Genomic DNA, 27,260 nt, shown 5'->3' with positions numbered 1-27,260 from the left:
CAGAAGGAGGGTTGGTGGTGGAATAATGATGTACAAGTGGCAGTGACAGCTAAGAGGAAGGCAAAGCAGAAGTGGGATGAGTCAAGAGTGGAAGAGGACAAAGAGGTGTACAAAGAGAGAAAGCAAGAAGCCAAGAGAGTTGTGGCACAGGCGAAGGCCATGGCATATCAAGATCTGTATGATCAATTAGAAACAAAGGAAGGACAGAGAAAAATTTACCAACTAGCGAAATGTAGAAATAAAGCAGCTAAGGACATCTTACATGTGAGGCAGATCAAAGATGCTGAAGGAAGAGTATTATGGAGGGATGTGGACATAAGAAACAGATGAAAAATATACTTTGAGGGACTTTTGAATGAGGAAAATGCAAGGACTCACAGAGGAGATGGGCAGCCTTCTGAGGGGATGGTGCAGAACATCAGTGGAATGGAAGTGACGGAGGCCATGAAGAGGATGAGGAATGGAAAAGCGGTGGGCCCCGACAGAATTCCAGTGGAGGCATGGAAGACACTGGGGGAAGAGGGAATTGACCTGCTGTGGGACCTGTTCATGAAAGTTTGCCAACAGGAAAATATACCCAAGGAATGGAGGGAGAGTACTCTTGTTCCCATCTACAAGGGTAAAGGGGATGCACAAGACTGTAAAAATTACAGAGGAATAAAGTTGATGTCCCACACAATGAAGATCCTAGAAAGGGTTCTTGATGGTAGATTGAGGGAGGAGGTGGAGATTGCAAAGGAACAATTTGGCTTCATGCCTGGTAGATCAACAACAGATGCTATCTTTGGGTTATGACAGATGATGGAAAAATATCGAGAGAAACAAAGAAGCTACATCTGGTATTTATTGATCTGGAGAAAGCATACGATAGAGTGCCAAGGCAAGAAGTCTGGAGGTGCCTGAGGGAGAAGAAGGTGCCTGAGAAATATGTCAGGTTGGTGCGGGAAATGTACAGAAATGTGAAGACAAGTGTTCGGACCTGTTTGGGACAGACAGAAAGTTTTCAAGTAACAGTTGGCTTACATCAAGGGTCAGCATTAAGTTCGTTTCTGTTTAATATTGTGATGGAGGTGGTAACAGAGGAGGTGAGAGAAGATGCACCTTGGACAATGTTGTGTGCAGATGACATCTTGCTGTGTGTAGATTCAAGAGAAGAAGCGGAAACTAAACTGGAAAGATAGAGAAAAGTACTGGAAGAGAGAGGTATGAGACTGAGCAGAAGTAAGACAGAGTATATGTGTTGCGCAGTGGGCGGTGGCCAGGAGACAGATCTGAAGCTGGAAGGAAATGTCATCAGGAAGGTGAGAGACTTTAGATACTTAGGTTCAACAGTGGAAGAAGATGGAGGAGCTGAGAAGGAAGTGGGATGCAGGATACAAGCGAGTTGGAGGAACTGGAGGCAGATGGCTGGAGTGTTATGCGATAAGAGGGTGCCGATCAATCTGAAAGGCAAAATTTATAGGACAGTAGTGAGGCCAGCTATGACATATGCTATAGAAACTGTGGCCCTGAGGAAAAATAACATCAGCAGGATGGAAGTAGCAGAGATGAGAATGCTTAGGTGGATGTGCGGTGTGACCAGAAAGGATCGTCTGAGAAATGACTATGTCAGGGGAACAGTGAAAGTTACGAACTTAGGAGCGAAAATACAGGAGGCAAGGTTGAGATGGTTTGGTCATGTGATGAGGAGGGAGGACAAATATGTGGGAAGAAGGGTCATGCAGATGGATGTGCAAGGAAGGCGGAAGCGTGGGCGGCCAAAGAAGAGATGGAGGGAGCTGGTAGAAGAGGACTTGAAGATGAAGAACTTGGATGTGATGACAGCCCAAGACAGGAAGGTGTGGAGGAGACTCATAACAAACAGTGACCCCACTTAAGTGGGAGAAGCTGTAGAAGAAGAAGAGAGATTTATGTATACTATAAGAGCTCCATTCCAATCATCTGGAATCAATAATAACTATAAGTTTAAAATGGCATGAAAAACACACAAGAAATGTAATGCTAAGAAGAGCACCACAAGCAAGAACAGGAAGGCTAGCGCTGCTAACGAGGTTATTGAATTTGTTTATGAGGTGACTGAAGATGAATTAATCTTCAAAATAGCAAAATGAAAGCAGATTATCAGAGAGACATCACAGAAATTACAAAAAGTCGAGAGGCGTTTAAATGATCATAGGGGAAAATAAGAAACAACAAAGCTTCGAAAATATGATCCTCACAACCTCTATTTTGTTGAATCCATCTTTTCTCCAGGTTTCTCTTCCTGTATTTTTCTCAGTCTCTTTACAAAGATACTTGCATAAATCTTACTGTAGAACACTTTATAAAGTAATTCCTCTGTAATTCTCACATTCAGCTTTATTCCCTTTTTGGCAAATGGGTACTATACGAGGGTTGTTCGAAAAGTTTGCTAAAAAAATAAGTTAAACACATTTTTTCGGAAAAAATCACCTTTATTTCTCAACATAGTCTCCATCGAGATCTACACATTTGGTCCAGTGAATTTCCAATTTTTTTTAATCCCATCTAAAAAGTAGGATTTGTGAAAAAATTTTCACAATTTCATAAAATTTCATAAATTTCACAAAACAAGGATGACATCCTCGTTCGAAGAAAATTTTTCCCCACCGAGTGAAATTTTTAAGTTTGAAAACAAGAAGAAGTCACACGGGGCTAAGTCTGGTGAATACAGTTTTGCCATTGTGACAGCCAATGTGTGGGACGGTGCATTGTCTTGATGAAAGAGCACCTTTTTGTGCACCAAACTTGGCCACAGTTCTTCTTTTAAATGGTCATCAATGACGCACAATAGACTCCTGTTATTGTCTTACCCTTTTCCAAATAGTCTATCATGATAATTCCTCGGGAATCCCAAAAAACAGTAGCCATCACCTTCCCAGCTGACAAAACGGTCTTCGATTTTTTCAGTGCTCTTTCACCAGGCATTGTCCACTGTTTTGACAGGTGCTTGGACTCAGGTGTGTAGTGGTCGATCCAAGTTTCGTCTACAGTCACGAATTGATGCAAAAAATCCTGCGAATTGCAATTAAAAATTGCCAAACACTGCATTGAAATCCCTTTTCCCATGCATTTTGGATCGACAGTCAACAATTGCAGCACCCATCGCGCGCACGCACACACACAGCTTTTTCATGTGCAATTTTTCGTGCAGGATTTATACACCCATTCAGTTGAGATGCCTACAATCTCAGCAATCTCACGCACTTTCACTCAGTGGTCTTTCATAACGATACCATGGATTTTGTCAATCATTTCTTTCATAGTGACCTCAGTTGAGCATCTGGTGCGCGTTTCATCTTCGATGGACTTACAACCATATTTAAACTTGTTTATCCAAAAATGAATAGTCTTTAATGCTAGTGCAGAATCCCCATGAACTGCATCTAACTCGGCTTTGATCTGCGTGGCCATCCAATTCTTCAAATAAAAGTGTTTTATCAATGCACAAAACTCATTTTTCTCCATTTTTATGAAAAAGTCAAACACGGTCATTTCAAATGTTTACCAAACAAGAACTGCATAGTTAAAATTTTGCAAGGGTTCATGAGAAAGGTGATATGTGCCTTCACTGGTATGAATGAATTGTGTCACCGCCTATTGGAAATTTACCATACTTTTCAAGCAACCATCGTACAACATGGTACTACCACCTTATTGACATCACTTTTATTCATTTCCACATATACTTTCTACTCACTCACAATTAATCATCCTCTCCTACTAGGGGGTCTGAAAAGTTCTGATAAACAACTAGAACAAAAATGATATTAAAGCAACTGAATTAACCACAAGAAAAAACATATCTTACAACCCTTTAATCGCATGGTTCATCAAATTGTAATAATTTGATGAACCATGTCTTCTGTATAAGAAGACATGTCAGAGGTTTTGAAGGAATTCAAAGAAACAGAGGTGTGGGCCATCATCAAGTTTTTTGTGCTCCAAGAAGTCTTCAACTGATTTTCTCCAAACTTTGTGTGACTTTAGGGGACTGTACCCCAGCATACCCAACAGTTGACATAAGGGTGGCCAAGTTTAAAACTGGTATCCTAAGACAGTAGATGCCCCCAGGTCTCCGGAAGACCTTCCACAGTGATCACACCTGAAAACATCGATGCAGTGCATGCCATGATCCATGATGATAGACAAATTCCAGCCAAAAACATTGCTCAGACTCTGGGGATATCCATGGAACAAGTGGTGGTCATTATTCACTAACATCTGAACATGCAGAAAATTTCAGTGAAGTGGGTTCCAAATGTTTGAATGCCATCCAAAACAGAGAACGTGTGTTGTCATCTCAAGGAATTTGGGGTCATTTTTGAGAAATCAGGTGTAAATTTTTTGGCTCGTACTATGACTGTTGATGAAACATGGCTTCACTACAACCCAGAGATCAAACAACAGTCAGTGGAGTGGAGACACAAAGGTTCTCCACGGTCGAAGAAATTTCGAACACAAAAGTCAGCAGGAAGGTTCTTGCCATTGTCTTTTGAGATATGGATGGAGTAATTCTTACCAAGTACCTCAATGAAGGTGAAACTGTTCCAGCAGAAGCAGTTTATTCAACAGCTCTGAAGGAATTGAAGGAGATACCAAAGGAAAAATGCCCTGGGAAACTGAGCTTAGGCATGTTGCTTTTGCAGGACATTGCACCTATTCACACTGCTCATGAAGCCCAACAAATAATATACAACTTGGGCTTTCACTGTCTCTCTCTCACCCACCCTATTCATCAGACCTGGCCCCATCTGACTATTTCCTATTACCATATTTAAAGAACCACTTGAAAGGAACAAGATAATGAAGTCATATCTGCAGCTGAGGACCGGTTTGTGCTAAAAAATAAAGATTTTTTACTTCAGAGGTTTGCAAATGATGCAGCACCAGCAGCATTGTAACAAGTGTATAACACTTCATGGGAGGAATGTGTGGAATGCTATGTAAGTTACATGGTTCTACCTTAATTCCTTCATAGTGAATATCAGAACTTTACTCTTCAGCATACCCTTGTATATCCTCAGCACATGAGTTTCTGATTATTTCACCCTGATGAAGATGAAACACCCTTATAAATTGATCACTGAATACCTCAACAATATCTTCTGCAGCAGATACTAACATTTTAATCCATTAACATGAGGTGGTTAAGGAGTTTCAAATCAATAATTTTCTTATAAGTCCGGATAAATGAATTAATTTGGATCAATGGAAGTCAAACAGCGAGCCGAGTGAATACGATTATAAGCAAAGTGTTAAAAACTCGATTGTACCTTGAATATTAAATATTCCAAAGCACATTACATCGATTTTTTGCTTACGTTAAGTCCCATGTGAGTAGTGTAAAAAAATAAACTGTTTGTTTTGATGCTTACTGGCAGATAAACATCAAAGGATTTGTATCCCCTTCATTATTAAACTTTGTTTGTCTCGGTATAGTTTGTATTAGATGTTTTTGTAAATAACTCTTTTGAAGCTAACTGCATATACTGCTTTAAGAAGAATATGTTAGAGTGTTAAAAACAAAGGCAATGTTTTTGTCGCTGAAGCTGTACATGGCGGCATTAGAAAGATTGTTATTGAAACTTGTATGTATGAGAAAGGCTTGCAGGCTCTAAGTGTAAACATCTCCGAAGTCAGTCAGAAAGAGTTCAAACAACTTTCCGATGACCGGCAACTTACAATCAAAAGAAAGCGGAGGAGAACCAAAGGCATGCCGAACTTGAAACTTAAGATGAAAGACTCATACCGATTCTTTGGGGATTGCCAAACTTCATGTGAGGTTTCAGAGGAGGCCTAATAAAAAGGGACTGAAGCAAGCAGAAGGGGTCCCTGTTCCAGAATTGCTGTCAGAGAGGAGGCCGTCTGGTCTAGAGTCGCCGTCAGAGAGACCGCCCGGATCCACGTTGCTTGAGAGAGGAGTTCCCCACTTCCAGAAAGGAGCTTCTCGGTTCGAGACGTCGCTAGAGAGAGAGACTACTTCTAGGCCACAGACAAGGTTTTTTGAAACTAGCCACTTAGACACTTCCAGTCTGCTACTGCCCTTATGCAATGCCGCTATCTTATCTAACTTCCATTCCCTGGGCACCTTTCCTATAGCCAGACTTTCATTGAAAAGCCAGGTCAAAGGAGCTGTCAGTTCCTTAGCACATTCTCTCAAAACTCGTGGTGAAATACCATTCAGTCCCACAATTTTACTGACATCCAGAGTACTCAGTATTTGGAACACGTTCCTTCCTGCGCCTCTAAACCTTGAACTTGCCCTATCCCTCTAGTATTAAAATTTACTCCTCCAGGATGAAATACACCTATAAAGTGTTCATTGAACAATTCCACTATGTCCTCTGCATCAGTCACTCTATTCCCATTTTTATCCCACAATGTCATTCTTCCACAATCATTTCTCCTTCTACTGGCCACATAGCTAAAAAATTCCGTAGGATTTTCTTTGGATCTTAGGGCCAATCTCTTCTCATATTCCAGTTTCGCCTTCCTTACCATAGTAGTCACTCTGTCTTATATTCTTTACGAATCTGCTCTTCACCTGTCTCCTTATATCTCTTCCATAGCCTCTTTTTCCCATGCAATTCTTGCTTAATATTGTTTGTCATCCAATTTACTCCAAATTGTGTCCTCTTCTTCACTCGTGGAATACAACTTACTATTGCTGCTAACAAATATTCCTTCACAATTTCCCAAGCACTAATGATATCCTGGCCTTCCAATTCCTCCATCCATGAAACTTCCACAAGTTGATGTCTAAGACTATTATAATCACCTGCCTTATATTTCCACATATGTTACTGTCTCTTTGATACTCTTGCATGTCATCGTTTGAAGAGCTTCGAAAGATAAGTTTTTTAGTTCTAAAAAAAAAAAATAGCATTATTAGTTTAAAAATTGTGCTAGAATTATAGTATATTGCAGAATTAATCTGTTTAGCAAAAAAGAATTGTTTTAATTAGTGTTAAATTAGTATTTAATAAGATACGGTAGATACGTAGTGTAGCACATGGCACCAATACGTAGGAAGGCAATGCCATCCAAATCGCCATCTTTGTTTAAAAACTTAATCAAGGGAGTTCATCCGGTGTAATGTCTGCGGGGTGTATGCTTTTCCATGAGCAGCTGGAGTTTGGTTTAATAAAGTGTGTCTCAGTTCGCGAGATTGATGTAGTAGATGAAAGTCATAATGCAATAGAAAATTGTGATGTAACACCAGATAGTATTGAGAGTGGTGTCGAAAGTGAGAGTAAAAGAGAGAGTGAAAGTAAAAGTATAGAGCAAGAGAATGATTTGACTGATAAAATAATGAAGAGTTAGTTGCAATGAGGGAGATTGCATGTTGCGTGCAGTGATACATAGGGCAAAGTGGCAACTGGAGCGATTACAAAATTGTCTACAGACTGCATCAGCTAACAGAAAGAAGCAAATGTGTGATAAGAAAAATGGGAGCATGATTGGGAGTGAAAGAAAAATTAAGGACCGAGTGTTGTACGGTGATTCAGTAGTAAAAGGTAATAGATGGGAGTGAACATTAATGATGTAAGTGAGGCTATTAGAGCACAAAAGCATAGGGTGAAAGAAATGATAGTAGTGGCAGGAAGAATGATTTAAAAGGTGAAAAATTTGCTATGGGAACGGACTTGAAGGAATTACTGAGGTAGCAAAAGAAAAGAGTGAGAGAGTTAAAATAGTGAGTCTGTTGCCGAGGTATGACAGAGTAGAGTTGAGAATGGGGGCTGTAACAAATATGCTGTCTGCTGCGTTATTGTAATATCTTTACTCTTTATATTTTGTAATATCCTCTTTATTCTTTATAAGCAGTGCACGCTTTTTCTCTCGTAACCTTCCTTACTTATTCTACTGCATACTATGTTTATCCACCTTCTGTATTTACTAGTCATATGCCTATGAACACTGGAAAATTTATTTGTAAGACTGCACCAACCAATATATTAATATTCGGCATAAGACTCAATAAAACGTCCGGTAGATCTCTCTCTCTCTCTCTCTCTCTCTCTCTCTCTCACTAGTGTAAATTTCTTCAGCAAAGTTTACATAAACAGTCATGGTTCTTAAGTAATTAAACTATGCTTTTAATGCCTCAGTTGTTTCCCGCTCACAAGTCTGATTATTTTTAGAAACAGTGCATTGTAAGATAAAGGATCAGACAGCACTCTTTTAACAAATAATTAAAACACATTTATTTATATTAATATGAAATATACATGAATCAGACGACAGGGAGATTGCTTTCTCTACCCATCTAAAAAATCTTTAGCATAAAATTAGAACCCTTTTTCTTCAACACTAAATAATCTCTTTAATTCAAAAACTTATTTACTCTCTGCTTACAAATTCAACTTATTAAACTTCTAGTTTACTCGCAAAGAGGTTAGCTAACTCTCTGCAAAGTTATTTTTACAAATTTGATATCAACTTCTAACATGGTAATTGACTCTTTTAACTATTAAGCAAATTCTTAACAGTCCATATATAACATATCTCCTAGATTATAAGAGGAAGTGTACAAAAAGGATGGAACTTACAGAGGCTGTGTCGCACTTTCAGTCAAGAGTCTTACACTAAAGTCTTTCTGGCATTTCATTCATCTCAGATCTTAAGCTTCCTTCATGAGTGTCTTGGTTCAGCAGTATCGCCTCGGGATATTGGCGGCTTTTGGACTGCAATCTGCAGTACTCGAATAGCACATGCAAGAGGTTTCACCATACAGGCAAATTTCTCCTCTGGATCCTACTTCGGTACTTCTGCTTCTAACTGCCGACTTCTCTGCTTCTAACTTCCGCCACTTCTGCTTCTAATTGCTGGTGACTGTGCCTCTTACTGCCAACCACCGATGACTGTTCTGGCTCTCTTCGGTAACAGCGCTTCACCTTTGCTCTCTCGACAACTGGATCTCTGCTCTCCTATGTCGGCAACTGGACCTGGACTCTCCTGCTTAGTAACTGGGGCCTTGCCTCTCCTCATTCTCTGCTGCCACTGCTCTGGTTCTGACAGTCCTCTGCTGTGGTTCCAACTCTCTCTCCTCTTTCTCTGCCAGAAACTGCCCACGTTCTCTGCCAGAGACTGCCTTTCCTCTGATGACGGCTGGAAGCCTTCTCTTGCTAGGCTCTGTCCCGTTTTATTACACCTTCTCTGAGACCTCGCACGAAGGGTTGTAACCCCCTAAGAATTAGGCATGACTCTTTCATCTTCTTTTAAGTTCAACCCGCTCTTTGTTCTCTTCCATGCACTCTTTTGATCGTAAGTTGCCGGCCAGCAGAAAGTTGTTTGAACCTTTCAGACTGACTTTGGAGGTGTTTATGCACAGAGCTTGTAAGCACTTTCTCTTACACACAAAATTCGTAAACAACCTTTCTTATGCCCTCATAGCTCTCTATGAGGGCATAAGAACATATTATACAACGTTCCGGTGGCAAAACATTGCCTTTATTTTTGACATTCTGAAATATTCTTGTTAAAGGAGTAAATACAGTTAATTTCCAAAGGGTTATTTACAATAATATCTAGCACAAAATATACAGACAAACACAGTTATTTTTACAACATTCTCATGGGACTTGACCTCTGTAAAAATCGATGTAAAGCGCTTTGGTGTTTTTTAAGCTACATCGAATTTTACAGGGCCATAATTGCGAAAATGGCTCTATGTGCAGATTATGCAGGAGGAGTGTGTGGAGTTTGTGGATGTGTGGATTGAGTTTGATGGGCAAAAAGACTTATACAAGAAGGATGGTTTGCATCTGAATGGATTTGGTGTGCAGAGACTAGAAAAAGTGTTGCTGAATGAAGTGAAAGTGGATGTGCAGAATCAGGGAAACTAGAGCTATTAGAGGGGGGGGGAGTGGATATGCAGACATCAGTGAAGCAGTTGAGTGTAAGAATGTGTATAACATGCCTGAGCTAGTACATAGGACAATGCAATATAAAGTTGAAATATAATAATATAATCAGAATGTAATAGTTAGTAGAAGACATCAAGATAAGGATGGGATTAACAGGCTTCTACACTTTATGTATACTAATGCCAGGAGTATTAAGAACAAGGAGGAGGAATTTTTGGCCTTGGTAGACTCTTCCTGGCCACAGGTTATTGGCATTAGTGAGACATGGCTGACAGAAGATGATATAGTTAGTGGGATAGAATGTGAAGGTGTAGTGTGTTCAGGATGCGCAGAGAGAAAAGAATGGTGGGAGGAGCGTTATTGATGATAGCCGATGAACTGCAGCCAAGGAGAATAGAAGTTGAACTGCAGGATAGTGAAAAGAGCACATTTGAGACTATTTGGTGTGAGATCGAGGGCAGCTGAACAAAATATACAGTTGGGTGCTGCTATAGACCAGGTGATGGAATAAATTATGGAGATAGTATGCATAGGCAAATAGACTCAATGAGTGGAAGACGGATAATTATTATGGCGGATTTCAACTATGGTAACATTGATTGGAAGGAGGAGAGGACACATGGGAGAAAGGAAATGGATTTTATGCAGTTACTAAGGGATAGCTACCTGAGATAGCATGTAATGGAATATACTAGGGGTTCGAGAGTGTTTGACCTAGTAATTGCATCTGAGAATTTGACTGTAATGAATATGATCATGTTGCCACCAACTGGTGAGAGTGATCATAAGGTCTCGAGTTGTGGCTAAATGTGTGGAAATTTCAATTAAGACAGGGTACATGTGGAATTACTGGGCTGGTAAGTATGACAAGCTTAGGAGATTGCTTGGTCCAGTGCCATGGCATGTAAAACTGCAAGGGCTGGATGTTGATAGTGCATGAGAAGTGGTTAAGTAGCATTTGCAGGAGGTAATGGCTGACCGCATACTTAGAGTCCGGATAGTAAATCAAGTGGGGGTTAAATTGATGAATAACACAATTAAGCTTGAGCTGCAAAGAAAGAAACAACTGTGGAGGGAATTTAAGGAGAAAGGTAACCTGCAGGCACATGGAAAGTGTAAAGCCAGCCAGAAGAGTAACTAGTGTGGTAAGAAAAGCAAAAGCAGATTATGAAAGGAAATTGCAACGCAAGCTAAAGAGAATCCCAAACAGCTTTTTCGATATGCTGCAAGTAAAAGAAAAAATGTATATGGCAGAATGATTTTAGGAATGCCGATGGTAGGGAGGTAACTGAATCAGTTGAAATAGTGGAATTACTGAACGAGTATTTTGCAAGAGTATATCATCCAGGTGGTGATATTACAGGAATGAATCTAGTAGTAAGACTTATACGTTGGTTAGACATAACTGGTAATTAGTTTACGGAAATTAACAACGCATATAAAGTATATTAATTAAAGGTAACTTTAATGAATAACTTCTATATTTCGGCAATGTCACATTGCCATCTTCGGGAACATAAATATATGGTATGTGCACTCAGGAACTAACACAAAGCAAATGAGGAAGAAAGCAAGAAACTAATATTGTTCCTAAAGTCCTAATGGTGCCCTCCTGCGGGCTAATTTGGTAGTCTTGGCAGTTGGGCTGAAGTTCTCATAATGAAAGTCTCCCAAATTTGGGGCAGTTTCATGCACCCAAATTTGTTGAGGTTAGGAACGTTTTTTAGAGCTGCTGAAGATTCTTTGAATAATCTTTCGTATTTAAACTTGCTGTGATGGATTATTTTTGTTTTCTTCCAATGAATTTTATGGTGGGTATCTAAGGCATGGTCTGCCAGCCCAGAGTGGCTGTACTGGTGAAACCGGATGTAGTCTTGGTGTTCTGAAATCCTGATATTTGTTGTTCTGCCTGTTTGGCCAAAGTAGGACAATTTGCAGCTGCAAGGGACCTGGTATACACCAGGTAGGTCTAGGGGAAGTGGTTGGTCTTTGGTAGAGCGGATAAGGGAAGCAAACTTTTTATATGGTCTGTAACAGGAAGTAAGGTCATATTTTTTGAGGATGTTGGTTATTTTTTCAGAGGTGCCCTGGATGTAGGGGATGGTGATAGACTTGGTGTAATCTTTATTGTGGAGGGGGGTTGTGGTTTACAGGTTTTAGTATTTTTTGGATTTTTTGGGGGTTATAGCCATTGGCTAAGAAAGTGTTGAGGATGTGGTTTAGTTCAATAGTCAGGGCCTTGTCATCTGAGCAGATTAATTTTGCCCGGTTATATAGTGTTTTTATCACCCCATATTGTTGTGAGGGGGGGGGGGATTGCTGGTGAATGTATCTGCCAGTGTGGGTGGGTTTTCTGTAAACAGAGAAAACCAAAGATCCATCAAGCTGGCGGGTGATTAAAGTGTCTAGGAAGGGGAGGGTCAGCTCTTTGCTTTATGCGGATGATGTTATACTTCTAAATAAATCCGCTACAAGTCTGCAAGATTCTCTGACTAAATTGAATAGCTGTTGTAATAGATATGGTATGAAGGTCAGCAATAAAAAGACAAAGACAATGAAAATAGGCAGAATCATTGAAAGTGTCAACTGTGTTGTGAATGGAGAACCTGTGGAACAAGTAAAACATTTCAGCTACTTAGGCACAATTTTTACTGAAGATGGTAAACTAAATATAGAAATAGACAACAGAATCAGCAATGCTGGTATCGTGGGAAGTCAATTGAATAAATTCATATGGAATAAGAAAGAAATTGGTCGGAACACTAAATTAGCTGTATACAAGACAGTGTTCAAACCAATTTTAACTTATGGATCTGAGAGCTGGGTCAGAAGTAAAACACTTGACCAAAGACTAGAGACCGCAGATATGAGACTCCTGAGAAAGATTAGAGGCATGAACAGATGGCATCAATGGCAATATCATATTAAAAATGAGGATATTAGGAAAGAACTTGACATTGTCAGCATCCAGGAATGCGTTAGCAGAGCTAATCTCAGATGGTATGGTCACTTAAATAGAATGGGAGAGGAAAGATTAGCAAAACAAGTGTTCTCTGCCAGGTTGGCAGGAAAACGACCCAGAGGAAGACCAAGATATAGGTGGATTGATACGGTACAAAGTGCCTTAGACGATAGAAATATAAGATCTGATAATGTTGGAGTCTTGACAAGTAACAGACTGATTTGGAGGAAAATTGTAGATAGGAAGTTAGTAATGATGTAATTTTTTCATGTAGTACTGTCATATCCTGTACACCCCTTGAGGGTACATGGCAGGAATTTGATGATGATGATGATTATTATTATTATTATTATTATTATTATTATTATTATACACCTCCAGGGAGTCCAAAGACTCATCGAGGGAGAGTGTGCCAACAGCATCGAACGATTGGTCCCCTTCTAACTACTAACCGCGCTCAAACTTACTTAACTGAGCCATTAGTAGCAGAGGCTCTACCAATCGACCAACCTTTGCCGGCTCCAGGTGTTGCTGCTCTCCCCAAAACCATATGGGACTTAGAAGAACTTTGCAGGAGTAATGGTTGTTATTACCAACTGAGCTCCAGGACACCTTTATAAACAGTATGAAACATCATTCTGAGTGCTGTATTGCTGTGAGGGGTGGCCACATTCCTTATTGAGGCATTTTGACAGTTTCATTTTGTTTTCTTGTTTTGACCATTGTTTTCATGCATCTATTTGTTACTGAATTAATTATTTATTTATTTGCAATATTTGTGGGTGTTTCTATCACACATCTCATTTCATTCTGCTTTTCACCAAATTTCATAAAAATTAATCGTGCAGTTGTTGAGTTATCGTGATTTTTCTCTTTGATCCTTAATTTATGGAAACCAGCAGATCTCAACATTTAACTGTAACCAGTAACCTCTAATTTGCAATGTTTGCAATCTCAGGTATGTTGTAGATGCTGATATCTTAATATATTTTTCCACTGAATGATCTATATTTTATTAATATTCCTACAAGGAATGGAAGATGAAATTTCAGGGGTGATGAAATGTTTGATATCAATTTTCTTTTATTAGTGTTAATGCTATCAATGAACTTTTGCAGTACTGTATGTGTATGTGCTCATGAAGAGTGATTGAAATATGCCCATATGATTCCATCTAGACAAAAAATTTCAATGCTTTTGGGAGTTGGATTTTAGCAATATCTGTCAGTATATTTTTATTTGCATATGTTTATTAATCCATTTTTTTTTAAATTACTTTTTAATGATATATGAAACTACACTTCTATAATGTGTTGATTTAACTTTATTGCACATCGTTATTCGTGGATATTGGCTCGAGGATATATTGTGGTTGGTCGGTGAATTTGTGTCCCTCAATTAGAAAATTAGTTTTTATAGTATACTCTTGTACTTTTTAGTGTTTTATAACATATTTTTATTAAGATATTTTAATAATAAGTATGAGTTTGAAATGGTAGCAGAAACACACAAGAAACACAGAAAGGAGAGCAGTGCAGTTGAGAACAAGAAGGCTTGCCCACTATTGAGGTTATTGGAGATATGGAGGAGGCTATTGAAAATGAATTAACCTCCAAAATGGTAAAATTAAAGCAGACCATCAGAGAGAGAGAGACAATGGGTGGAATTACAAAAAGTCGAGAGGCATTTAAATGAACATAGAGAGGAAAAGAAAATTAAGCAGCAAAATAAGAAACAACAGAGCATGAAAACCGATAAGTCAGGGAGTAATGGAAATCAGGTAAGTGATGTTGTTTGTAAAAAGAAGTATTTATTTGGTATGGTAACTCTATAATAAAACATGCTATTGATGAGCAAGTTATAACTTCAAATTTTCCCAGAACAAAATTAAGAACATAAACTAAGCAATTAAAATAGCAGAGAAAAGTAAACAAGATCATAACTGTAGGAGGTACTAGTAATAAGTCCATTATGAGAGAGGACATGAAAGGATTGTTGGTAGAGGTAAGAGTGAGAAAGTGAAAATAGTGCATATATTACCTCGATATGATAAAAATAAATTAAGAAGAAGGTCTATGATGGCAAACGATTCAATGCGTATGCTATGCAGAAGGAATATATGCAAGTTTTTGGATGTGTGGAGCGAGTTTGAGGGAAGATTGGATTTGTATAAGAGGGACGGCCTGCACTTGAATGTGTTTGGTATCAGTTGTGAAAAACTAACTGATATGAGATCTAACACAGAGAGTCAAGGAAACTAAATTATAAAGGCAGGAATAGAGAATGAGAGTGTAAGAGCGACACTGTTTTATAACTGTGTTAATGACTCGAATATGCTTTATAATGGAAATGTTGACGAGGAGAGAAGGATATCGAATTTTTGTTTATCTGGTTTTGAACCCGACAGACATGTGCAAAGATGACTACATGTATAAGACATACTAACTGGTATCAAGTGTAAAGGGTACACTATTTTTAGGAAGAATAGAGAGGAGGGGTTGTGCTGCTAATAATATCGGATGACTCGAATCCACTTAGAGTTGAGACCTATGATTGTAGTACTACTAAGAGTATTTCATGTGGTAATGAGTTTGAAGTCATCTAGTGTGAGGTGGAATCTGACAAGATCAATGACATAGTGGGATGTTGTTGCTAGTGATGAAGAAATGTATCACCAAATAGAAAAGATGACCGTGAAAAGAGTAATCAGAATGTGAGACTTTAATTATCTAAATATTGATTGGGTTGCAGTAGAATCTCATGAGAAGAATGAAAATTAATTTATTGTGCTCTTGCGAGACATCTTCTTCAAAGTAGCATGTGATAGAAGGAACTTGAGGTCAAAGAGTGTTAGATTTGATTATAGTGTCAGAGGGCATTTCAGTTATGAATTGCCCTCTGACAAGTTTATGAATGTTCCATTCAGAAAAGGTTACATGCTAAACTACAAAGCAGGAATTTACGACCAACTGAGGAGTATAGTGGAATGGGGTCAGTTGCTGGATGGGAAGCATTTGTACAATACTTAAATGATGCAATATCAGAATGCATCTCGAAAGTTCGAAGAACAAATAGGGTAGGAGTCAAATGGATGTGTAATCGTACTAAGCAAGAGATTTATAAAAAAGGATAATGTGGAAGGAATACTGTGTGCATAAGGATGATGTCCATTATGAATGACAAAGCTAGAATAGTCAGCTGTTGAAATAGAATAGAAAGCTAAGTCTGAATATGAAAGGAACTGGCTCTGTGTGCTAAAGACCCACAAGAATTCTATCAATATGCTGCAAGCAAAAGAAAGAATGAATATGAAAGAATAATTCTTCTAATTGCAGATGGCATGAGGGTAAGTGATGCAGAAGAGGTTGTTCAACTAATGAGCGCTCGCTATTTTAAAAAAAACCTATGAACCTGGTGTATGCAACATTGAGCTCACTGCTACCTCTTCACTAGATGAAGAAACTCAGGTGTATGAGGACAAGGTATTAGAGCTATTGCACAAACTGAATAAGAATTCAGCAATTGGGACTGATAAGATATCAGCACATGTGCTAAAAGAGTGCTTAGCTGAACTGGCTATTCCTTTTACCAGGCTGTTTAATAGGAGTCTCAAAACAAAAGGACAATTCCATGTACGAATGGAAAAAATGTATGATAATTCCATTGCTCAAGGGTAGTGCAAAAACCAATGTATCCAACTATTCACCAATTAGTATCTCAGGAGTGGTGTTGAAGATTTTGGAAAAATTGTTTAGTGCTTGTATTCAGAAGTGAGTTGAACATGAATCTCTACATTGCAATGAATAACATCGGTTTACTGAGGGAGGGTCATGTTTTAAGAACTTGTTCACATTCTATAATAATGTTAGCATTGTGTTAGATAAGGCAGAATAAATAATACACCATGATACTTTTCGGTTTTCTTAAGGCTTTTGAGAGAATACAACATGGTAGACCAGGGGTCGCCAAAGTTATTTGCCCGTCGACCCCTTCAAGAGTTTCTTGACTTTTTATCGACCCCCCCTATATTTTACTATTACATAATTATAATAGAACAAGCAAAAAAAGACACTTATGTGAGTTTTTAGATTGTTTATTTTATAGTTACAGTGTTTATTGTATGTATAATATAGTATATATTATTATATTACTATTACTACTACTATTACTATCACTAGTAATATCACTGGTATTACTACTAGCGCTGCTCAACTCTTCAACATAGAGAAGTTTAGTTCGTGAATGAATAACGACTGAATTATAATATGTATGTTGATGAATTTTAGAACATTAACGCTCACTTGCATGTCGATGCGCAAAAATGAGACTGGGATCGAATACTTGTAAGTATCAGTAAATAAGAACCACGCACGTGTTGCAATCTCGCTCCCACTGTGCCGGCTGGCAGGAACCACCAACATCTGTTTATTGGTAAATGTGTAATTTTGGCCTACTTGAATGGCCTCAGTAACTATTTTCATGAGCTTACTCCATCTTACAGGTCCTATTCATGGACCTGTAAGATGGAGGTACTGACCCCACGATTCACTCTTAATTGCGTTGTCATTACCTCCATGTCTTTTGTCATAGAGGTAATCCAAGTTAACCGAATTAAATATTACCCATACAATGATGTCTTATATTTTTCTGTTGATCCCCTGAGCCCAAATCGACCCCTAACAATGTCATATCGACCCCTTTGGTGACCACTGTGGTAGACTGGATTAGAGTGGATAAGGGGATGGCTGACTGACAGATATCAAAAAGTTGTATACGATGGATGTGAGTCTGCAAGATTTAAGGTAATCAGTGTGTACCACAAGGATCAGCGTTTGGTCCACTGTTATTCAATCTGTATGTTAATGATATTGAGAAGAATTTTGACAAGTGACATACAGCTATTTGCTGATGATGCAAAGACAGGTAGGTTAACCAGGTATTATTATTATTATTATTATTATTATTATGGACAACTCTAAGGAGTCCTTAGACTCATCGAGGGAGGCCCTAACATCATGTCAAGAACAACTATTCAACATTCAAACAGTATCTATCATACATCGCCTTGAAGTTCAAGGCGAAGTATGATAGATACTGTGAATATAATATAATATAATATAATGCGAATAGTAATTGTGGGTGCCATGACTGTGAATGAGTTAAAGGCTTGAACTCATTCACAGTCATGACACCCACAACACAATCTAGCAGATTATTCCACTCATTCACCACTCTCCAAGTAAAAAACCTAGCTCTAACACCCTTGCTAACCACACTCTTGCCCAGTTTCCATGTATGACCCCTAGTCCTTCCACCACCAGTTACGTTCCCAAAAATATCCTCTGAATTAATCTTATAGAAACCCCTTCAGTAATTTGAATGTCTCAATCATATCACCCCTTTTCCGCCTATCAACCAATTTCTGCAGCCCACAAATCCTCAACCTGTTCTCATAAAATTCATTCCATAGACCTGCTATCATCTTGGTCACTCGCCTTTGGATCCTCTCCACCTCCTCCCTATCAAGAAGAAACCCTGGTGTCCAAATCTGGGCACAGTAGTCAAGATTAGGTCTTATCAAGGCTCGATACAGAGGAACAATAATTTGCTTGTCTCTGCTCATCAAAGTATTCGTCAGTAACCAAGTGATGTGATGAGCTGATTTAGCCACTTTTGCAATGTGCTCCACTAAACTTCAACACCCTATCCACCAACACTCCCAAATCCCTGGCCTCATCAATCTCCTGGAGTACAGTTCCACCAATGTGGTATACTGCTGCTAATCTTTTCACCCCAAAATGCATAACCTTACATGTTGCCACATTAAATTGACATCCATTTTCCTTAGCCCAGTCCTCCAAACTATCCAAATCATCCTGCAAAATTTTGACATCTTGTGAATTCACTATTGCTCTACCCACCTTTGCATCATCAGCAAACAAATGAACAGTTCCTCTCAGATCCTTTCCTATATTGTTAATGAACAAATTAAATAGCAGTGATCCAAGAACAGAACCCTGCGGTACACCAAGGCATGCTGAGGATATGCAGTGCTTGCTGAATTTTTTGAATTGGCTGGAATTGTGGGCATGGGAAAATGGATGTCAGTTCAATGTTGGTAAATGTAAAGCATTCACTTTGGCATGATTAGATATCCAATGTCATGTTATATTCTTGGGATTATGCTTGAAGAAACTTATGAATCTAGGGTTCTTGGTTGAAGTTTTGGGGCCATGCGGCAAAGATTGCAAATACAACTCAAATGATAATTTCAATGCTGAAACAAACCAGCCGGGCTGGCCGAGTGGCTAGCATACCTGCTCTCCAGCCAAAAGGCTGCTGGTTCAAATCCTGCCATGGGCATGGATGTTTTTGATTGTCTGTGGAAATACTAGTGGTGGTGGTGGTGGTGGTGGTGGTCGGCAGTAGATGGCATTGGTGTAGTTGCGGTCAGTTGGTGGATTGAGTGGTGGAGACAGAGCATTGTGGAATAGTTGTCCTCCCTTGATGAGTCTTTGGACTCCCTGGAGGTGTCAAATAATAATAATAATAATAATAAACGTTCACATGTAAAGACCAGGATGTCATTTGGCCTCTTTACAAGATCTTGATTAACCTCACTTGGACTATTGTACGCAGTTCTGGTCTCCTGGTTTCAATTGTGATTCTGATATATTGGAGAGAGTGCAAAGGAGAGTGTTAAAAATGTTATTGGGTTGTGGAATACTGATTACGAGGACAGATTGAGAATTTATAAGCTGCAGACTCTAGCAAACAGGAATAGTTTGAATAGCATGTAATTATGTTTCGGCTTGCACTTCCAGTAGTATGATTACTTGTTCATATACTTCTAATACTAGTGCTAAGCCATTTCCATTGTCTGATGTTGCAAAGAAAATCATATTGAAAAACTTTTATTAAAATTCATTATGGTAATTCTAATATCATTTAATTTTGTCCTCCTCAAGAATGTGCAATATAATTATTCTATCGCACATTCTTGAGGAGGTGCATATCACTAGATTTTATTTTTTTTTAATTCATAAATATCAATCTTGTGTACAGGATTAACTAGGCTTGCCAGACGTCCTGTATATATGCGAATATTTTTGTCAAATTTTGCTGTCACATTCACATTCTATAATAAAAAGGACAGCCTAATGTCCTGTACTTTTAATGAAAAGATAAAATTATAAATATTATGTTAAGTAAGTATAATTTTCAATATTCTTTTCAAATAATCCAGCCTAAATTGATTTCTAAGCCATAAAAACTTACAAATCAAGGAAATTAATTGTTTCCAGTTTACGGTGGCAGCAGTCCCTTTCATTTTTCACTTTTTATTTAGTATAATCATTTTATTTATAATTCTGTACAGATATATTGCATTTGCTTATTTTCAAACAGTTCTTATTTGGACATTGTGCGGTGCAGTATTGGTACAGTACGTGGATGTTATTTCAGTAATTATTAAAAAATATATCTCGCTTTTTTCGAATGTGCGATATTTGGTTAATACATAAAATATATAATTAAACGTAAATTAATTTTCTTTATTAATTATACAAAGAAAAATTAAATTTTGTTGCTTTCTTGAAGCCCTTAACAATGCCAAAACAAAAGTGCATTTTTAATGATGATTATTCGAAAGAATGGAATTTTATTGCAAAAGGAAAACATAACGACAAAGTTGAATGCAAAATCTGTAGATGAACATTTAGTATTGCACATGGGGGATGATCAGAGATATTACACATTAATACTCAGTAACAGCAAATTGAGCATTTCGAGTTACAGTTCCAAAAGTATGGATACTTATTTTGTAAAACCAAATACAGCAATGAAAGAATAGTTATTGCTGTCAGAATAAACTATGACGTTTCATGGCATAAAGCATCATCATTCTTGTGGTCACCCATGTCCCGTATTTAGTTTTCCAAAATGTGGCGATACCCTAGGATTAACTGGTTTTGGTTCTCTGCAGTTGGGCAGAGAAGTTACATGCTCATTCTTTGTTGAGGTATATTACATAGGGATAACAGTTGTTATAAGATGAAATACATTTCTTTCATGCCATTAAAAGTTATTTTGACATGATACTGTATCTTGTAAGAACATAACAGTTGCTATATTTGTATTACATATTTACATGAAAGTAACAGATGATCATTATTCACATTATTAAGCACAAAAAAATTCCTCTTCCCCTTTTCTTTGAGAGGGAAGGTGGGGGGGGGGGGCAATGATGTCACTTCTATGTTGGAAAGTGGACTATGATGCAATCACCCTGCTCAGCCAGTAGTTGATTCTGTGGATTCTAGTCTTGGAGGAAAAGATCTAAGTTGTTGTGATGCTCATATAGGATCTTACTTATCAACTTTTGTTTGAAGGCTGCAAGGAGATGATCAGCTGCCTCTCTCTGTGTCACTGTTGTGCTTCTGGTCTTGTATGTCAGAGATAGAAGCTGTATATTGCTGCTTTCACAGCAATGAAGAACATGGACGAGAATGAAATACTCCTCTTCTGTATGAAGACTACCGCAGGTTAAGGCTGCCGTTTCCCGAGACAAACGGATTAATAGTGTTGACTGGACATACTAAGTAGATATGCTAGACTGTTCCTAATCGGTAGCAGAACAGACAGTTATCTGAAACATCCAGGTTAAATTTTTGCAAAATAGTTGGAATGGTAGTGCATTGTGCCACATTCTCTACCAAATATCTGCATTGGGTTTGGTGGCTCTTGTGCATAATGGTAGGTCCCAATGAAATAATGTTTTGTGGGATGATGCAGGATTTTCCAATGAAGTGCTTTGGTTCAATTATTATTATTATTATTCCGGGCAACCCCAAGGAGTCGACAGACTCATCGAGGGAGGCCCTAACATCATGTCAATTCGACATTCACACAGTATCTATCATACCTTGCCTAGAGCTCATTCACGGTCATGGCACCCACAACAGACACTGTCAGCTTATTCCGTTCATTCACCACTCTCCAAGTAAAAAACCTAGCTCTAACACCCCTGCTAACCACATTCTAGCCCAGCTTCCATGTATGGAACCCTTCAGTAATTTAAATGTCTCAATCATGTCACCCCTTTTCCGCCTATCAACCAATTTTTGCAACCCACAAATCTTCAACCTGTTCTCATAAGGTTCATTCCACAGACCTGCTATCATCTTGGTCACTCGTCTCTGGATCCTCTCCACCTCCTCTCCATCAAGAAGAAACCCTGACGCCCATATCTGGGCACAGTAGTCTAGATGGGGTCTTATCAAGGCTCAATACAGAGGAACAATAATTTATTTCTCTCTGCTTGTTAAAGTATTTTTCAGAAGCCAAGTGATTTGATGAGCTGATTTACCCACGTTTGCAATGTGCCCCCTAAACTTCACTTCCCTATCCACCAACACTCCCAAATCCTTGGCCTCATCAATCTCCTGGAGTACGGTTCCACCAATGTGATATACTGCTGCTATTCTTTTCACCCCAAAATGCATAACATTACACTTTGCCATGTTAAATTGACATCCATTTTCCCTATCCCAGTCCTCCAAATCATCCTGCAAAATTTTTAACATCCTGTGCACTCACAATTGCTCTACACAACTTTGCATCATCAGCAAACAAGTGAACACTTCCTCTCAGATCCTTTCCTATATCATTGATGAACAAATTGAAAAGTAGTGGTCCAAGAACAGAGCTCTACGGCACACCACTAGTCACAAGCAGTCTTTGGGACTCAACACCTGAATAAACCACTCTCTGGTATCTCTCCATCAAATATCCCATTTTCATCTATCCAATCCTGTATTCTTTTCTTGACTAATTTCTCCAAAACCTTGACAACGATTCCTGATATGCTAATCGGTTGGTAATTTACAACAGCAGTCTTGGGACCTCCTTTATGCAGTGGAACTATTTTCCCCTCTTTCCACCTTTTCAGGACTAACCCAGACCCAAGACTCAAATTAAACAAAATGGTGAAGGGTACTGACAATTCTTTAGCCGCTTCACGTACAACACAAGCTGGTATACCATCCAATCCCACAGATGTATTGACATTGAGGTTATGCAATAGACTACTCACCTCCACTTCATTCACCACAATTCCCGTATAATCTATTGGTTCATTCATTTCTGCAATGTCACCACCTGGATGATATATTCTTGCAAAGTGCTCAGTCAGTACTCAACTATATCAACTGATTCAGTTACCTCCCTACCATCGGCATTCTTTAAAATCATTCTGTCATATACATTTTTTTCTTTTACTTGCAAAATATCGAAAAAAGTGTTTAGGATTCTCTTTAGCCTGCTTGGCCAATGTTCTTTCATTATCCTTTTTTGCCTTTTCTTTATACCGTTCATGTGCCTGTCGGTCACCTTTCTCCTTAAATTCCCTCTGTAGTTGTTTCTTTTTTTTGCAGCTCAAGCTTAATGGTGTTATTCATCCATTTAACCCCGATTTGATTATTATTCAGACTCTAGGTATACAGTCAGCCATTGCTTCATGCAAACACTTCTTAACCGCCTCCCATGCACTATCAACTTCTAGTCCTTGCAGTTGTACATGCCATGGCACTGAACCAATCAAACTCCTAAGCTTGTCATACTTTCTAGCCCGATAATTCCACATGTAACCTGTCTTAATTGTAAATTCCACACCTTTAGCCACCTCCCAAGTCAAGACCCTATGATCACGCTCACCAATTGGTGGCAATGTGGTCATATTTGTTACAGCCAAATCCTCAGATGCAATTACTAGGTCAAGCACTCTCTAACCCCTAGTATTTTACATTACATGCTGTCGCAGATAGTTATCCGTTAATAACCACATAAAATCCAATTCCTGCCTCCTGTGTGTCCTCTCCTCACTCCAGTCAATGCGACCATAGTTGAAATCTCCCATAATAATTACCCTCTTTCTACTCATTTCTTCTATTTGCTTGTGCATACTATCTCCACCATCTTTTCCATCACCTGGTCTATAGCAGCACCCCATTTTATTCTCCCTGTCATTCCAGAACACACTATACCCATCACATTCAATCCCACTAGCTATATCATCTACAGTCAGCCATGTTTCACTAATGCCAATAACCTGTGGTCTGGAAGTGCCAATCATGGTCAAAAATTCTTCCTTCTTGTTCCTAATACTCCTAGCATTAGTGTACATGAATAATAGACCCCCATTACCCCCATCCCTACCTTGATGCCTTATACTAACTATCCCATTCTGATTTGTTCTCCTTATTCACTCGGGCATATTATACTCATTCATACACTCAACTGCCTCCCTAAGGTCTGCATATCTACTCCCCCTCCTTAATAAATCTAGTTTCCCTGATTCTGCACATCCACTTCATTCAACAACACTTTTTCAAGTCTCCTTACACCGAATCCATTCAAATGCAAGCCATCCATCTTATATAGATCCTTTCGCCCATCGAACTCACTCCACACATCCACAAATTCCACACCACTCGTCATACATAACCCACACAGAAAGTCATTTGCAATTATGGCACTACTTTTAAACACTTCACTGTCATACCGCGGCAAAAGACTAATCATTCTAACTCTCTCACTCTTTTCTTTTGCTACCTCAAACAATTCATTCAGGTCCCCTATCATTTCCATTTTATCTCCTTTCAAATCATTCGTACCTGCCACAACAATCATTTCTTTCACTCTTTCCTTTTGCTCTCTAATAGACTCAGTTACGTCCTTGATGGTCGCACCAGGTTGGTATGATTTTGTCAAATCCTCTACTAACACACCTCGTGCTAACGAATCCAAACTGTTCAACTGTGTTATTAGAGTGCGGAATATTTTCTTTATGTTGCAGAGTGTAAGTTTCTTCCATGCATTGTTGGTTTTTATCAGAAAGATAGGCACCAGATCTTCTGAGACAGGAAAACTGAGCCTCTCTTCCGTTATGCTATCAGGCATAGCAGCATGAAAAGTGGATTTTACACTGTGTATCTGCTCAGCCTGATTCCCATATTCTACATTTGCAAGCAATTTTGGAAAGCACCAGGTAAGACTGGAAAGAATGTCACCAAAGACCCTGATGCCTCACCAGCACCATGGACAAAAGGAAATATCTTTCTGAGTGATAGGGTTCCTTACCATCATGTTGTGGAATATGGGTTCCATGAAGATTTCAGGAAGGGATGCTGTCTTCGCTATATACTGGAAGTTTAGCTTCTTCCATCTTTGAAGGACATCTTTATAGATACTTGTTAGAATCACTGGCATATGTTCTGTTGTCATTCTTAAGGTTATGGAGAAAGTGAAACCTGTAGTGGCAGAAGTGAAAATATATTCGGTGGTGCATTTGTGTGCAATTTCCTGTTGTGGGATATTAACACGTTCGCTGCCATGCTACTTTTGCATGGTCTGTTCCCCTACGCCGAGCACTTTTACTTCTTCAAGGTCAGTACGATAATCTCGTTACCGGAGGTAAACGTCCTACGAGTATACTCGTAGTTGGCTTGTACAGAGCATTTACGGTCTATGAGAATACACAGTTCTGATGCTAGCCCCACACGCCAAGGATTTTCACTTCTTCAAGGTCACTACAATAATCTCGTTCCCGGCGGTAAGCGTCATACGAGTATACTCGTAGGTGGCTTGTGAAGCAGGTTTACCCACTACGAGTATACTCGTAGTTGGCAGCGAACGTGTTAAAGAGAAAGTGAGTGCTGAATGTTGTTATCATATTGTTAATGGAGGTCAAGTTTTGTCCTCCTCCTTTGAGAGAAGTATATAGCTTGGAGTAGGAAAGCTAGTTTGTTTTGTTCCATATGAATCAATAGATGGTTGACTGTATTTGTTTGATAATTTTCGCAGGTGGCGTGAGAATCTTTGGTGTATGCCAAAGGACACTGGTGGCTATTTGGTTAAAAATTATTGCTCTCCCTCTTGTGGAGGCAGAGGCTCGTATTGCTACCCACTTTCCTAGTACTTGCTTGAAATGTTTAATTAGTGTTTCCCAGTTCTTATCCATGTAAGAAGATGCGTTTCCTAGGTAAATCCCCAGGTATTTGTTTCCCTCTGCGGACCAGTGACCTGACATTGGGGAATCAGTTCAATTTTTTCCATTTGCCACACCACAGTCCTGTTGTTTTATGTGCCTGAGGCTTCTTGGTATTGTTGGTGTGCTGTTTGTATGCTATAGAAATCCTCTTCTTTACAGACTATAACTGTAACATCATCAGCATATGCTGTCAGGGTTATGGCTTGGTAAGAAAGTTTAGGACGGTATGCCCTGAGCAGCATGCTTACTCTACGCAAAAAGGGCTCATTGGCAATTGTGTAAAGAGGACCAGAAAGTGGATGGCCTTGTTTAATACGTCTGCTGTATGATACAGATATGGTGAGTCTATTGTTTATTTTCACGTAAAAGTATGCTTTAGCATATAACATCTTAACAGATTGAATAATGCCAATGCCGAGGGCTTTCAAGCATTTGAATAGTAGGAGTGTTCAAAAGTTTTTTTTGGGTCTAGTGTTACAAGATGTCACTAGATAGATAGATAAATAAAAGTATGTAGATTTTGATGGTTCATGAGTATGACTAAAAGTTTATAAGGCAGAACACTGGGATAAGATCATAAATTTATTTTAATTAAAATTTAAAATTTTAGCATTTTATATATAATGCGAATGCATGTACAGTAAGGAGGTATTTTTCTCTTCTTATGTACATATACAGGAAAAAAAGAAGAGGCTCTGGATTGTTGGGACGTAGTAGACGAGTACGCACAAGTAGTGGTGGCTCAGATATACTTTCTCCTGATGAAGCAATAATTTCAACTTCAATTTCATCTGCTTCACCAGTATCACCTATTACCTCTACATCTGTTAACTGTCCACCTAATTCTTGCTCAGTGACCTCTTCCAATGTTACCAGTGACATTAGTGTTATTCCTAAGACAAAAAGGGTAAGGATTTAATATTACATTGTTAGAAAATGTCTTCTCCTCCCCAAAGAGTATATACAGTTAACTGTGTATTCTTCTCTTCCCCAGGGAATATGTACAGTTAACTGTATATTATCATAATAAGAGACATAATAAGAAACACATTGCATATTATGCGCCTCTTGTTATGTGCCAACTCTCAAAGATATGTTTATTTGGAATGCTGAAAATTAAGTTTCAATAAGCATTATAATTTCTGTGCTGTGTATGTATGTTTGTGTGTTGCCTGCTGTTCTCATTTAATTATTTGTTTTTAAGATTTTGATATGAATTTAAACCCTCTTGTGATATTAAAAAATAAATAAAAAATTTATTTATTTATTTATTTTATTTTATTTCTTTATTTATTTATTTATTGACAATGTATGCACTTGGATATCTATAGAAAGTTTATAAAAGAAATAAGTAATAAGT

General features: G+C 38.6%; 1 protein-coding gene across 8 annotated transcripts in view; it reads left to right on the top strand.

Moving 5' to 3' along the window:
- LOC150109749 (histone reader KMT2E-like) overlaps window positions 1-27,260 on the top strand; it is a 902,496-nt gene that overhangs the window by 645,052 nt on the left and 230,184 nt on the right. For all 8 annotated transcript variants that reach the window (XM_090407149.1, XM_090406915.1, XM_090406833.1 and 5 more), the window contains one exon: window positions 26,579-26,807. In XM_090407149.1, coding sequence (XP_090263275.1) covers window positions 26,579-26,807 — 229 coding nt within the window. The remainder of the gene's footprint in view (window positions 1-26,578; window positions 26,808-27,260) is intronic.

Source organism: Typopeltis vanoorti, chromosome 1, assembly GCF_054136105.1.
Source record: "Typopeltis vanoorti isolate ZY-2024b chromosome 1, IOZ_Tvanoo_1.0, whole genome shotgun sequence".
In the NCBI taxonomy this organism is placed as follows: Eukaryota; Metazoa; Arthropoda; class Arachnida; order Uropygi; family Thelyphonidae; genus Typopeltis; species Typopeltis vanoorti.
The sequence above is the reverse complement of the archived record's forward strand: the minus strand, read 5'-3'. Positions and strand labels throughout refer to the sequence as shown.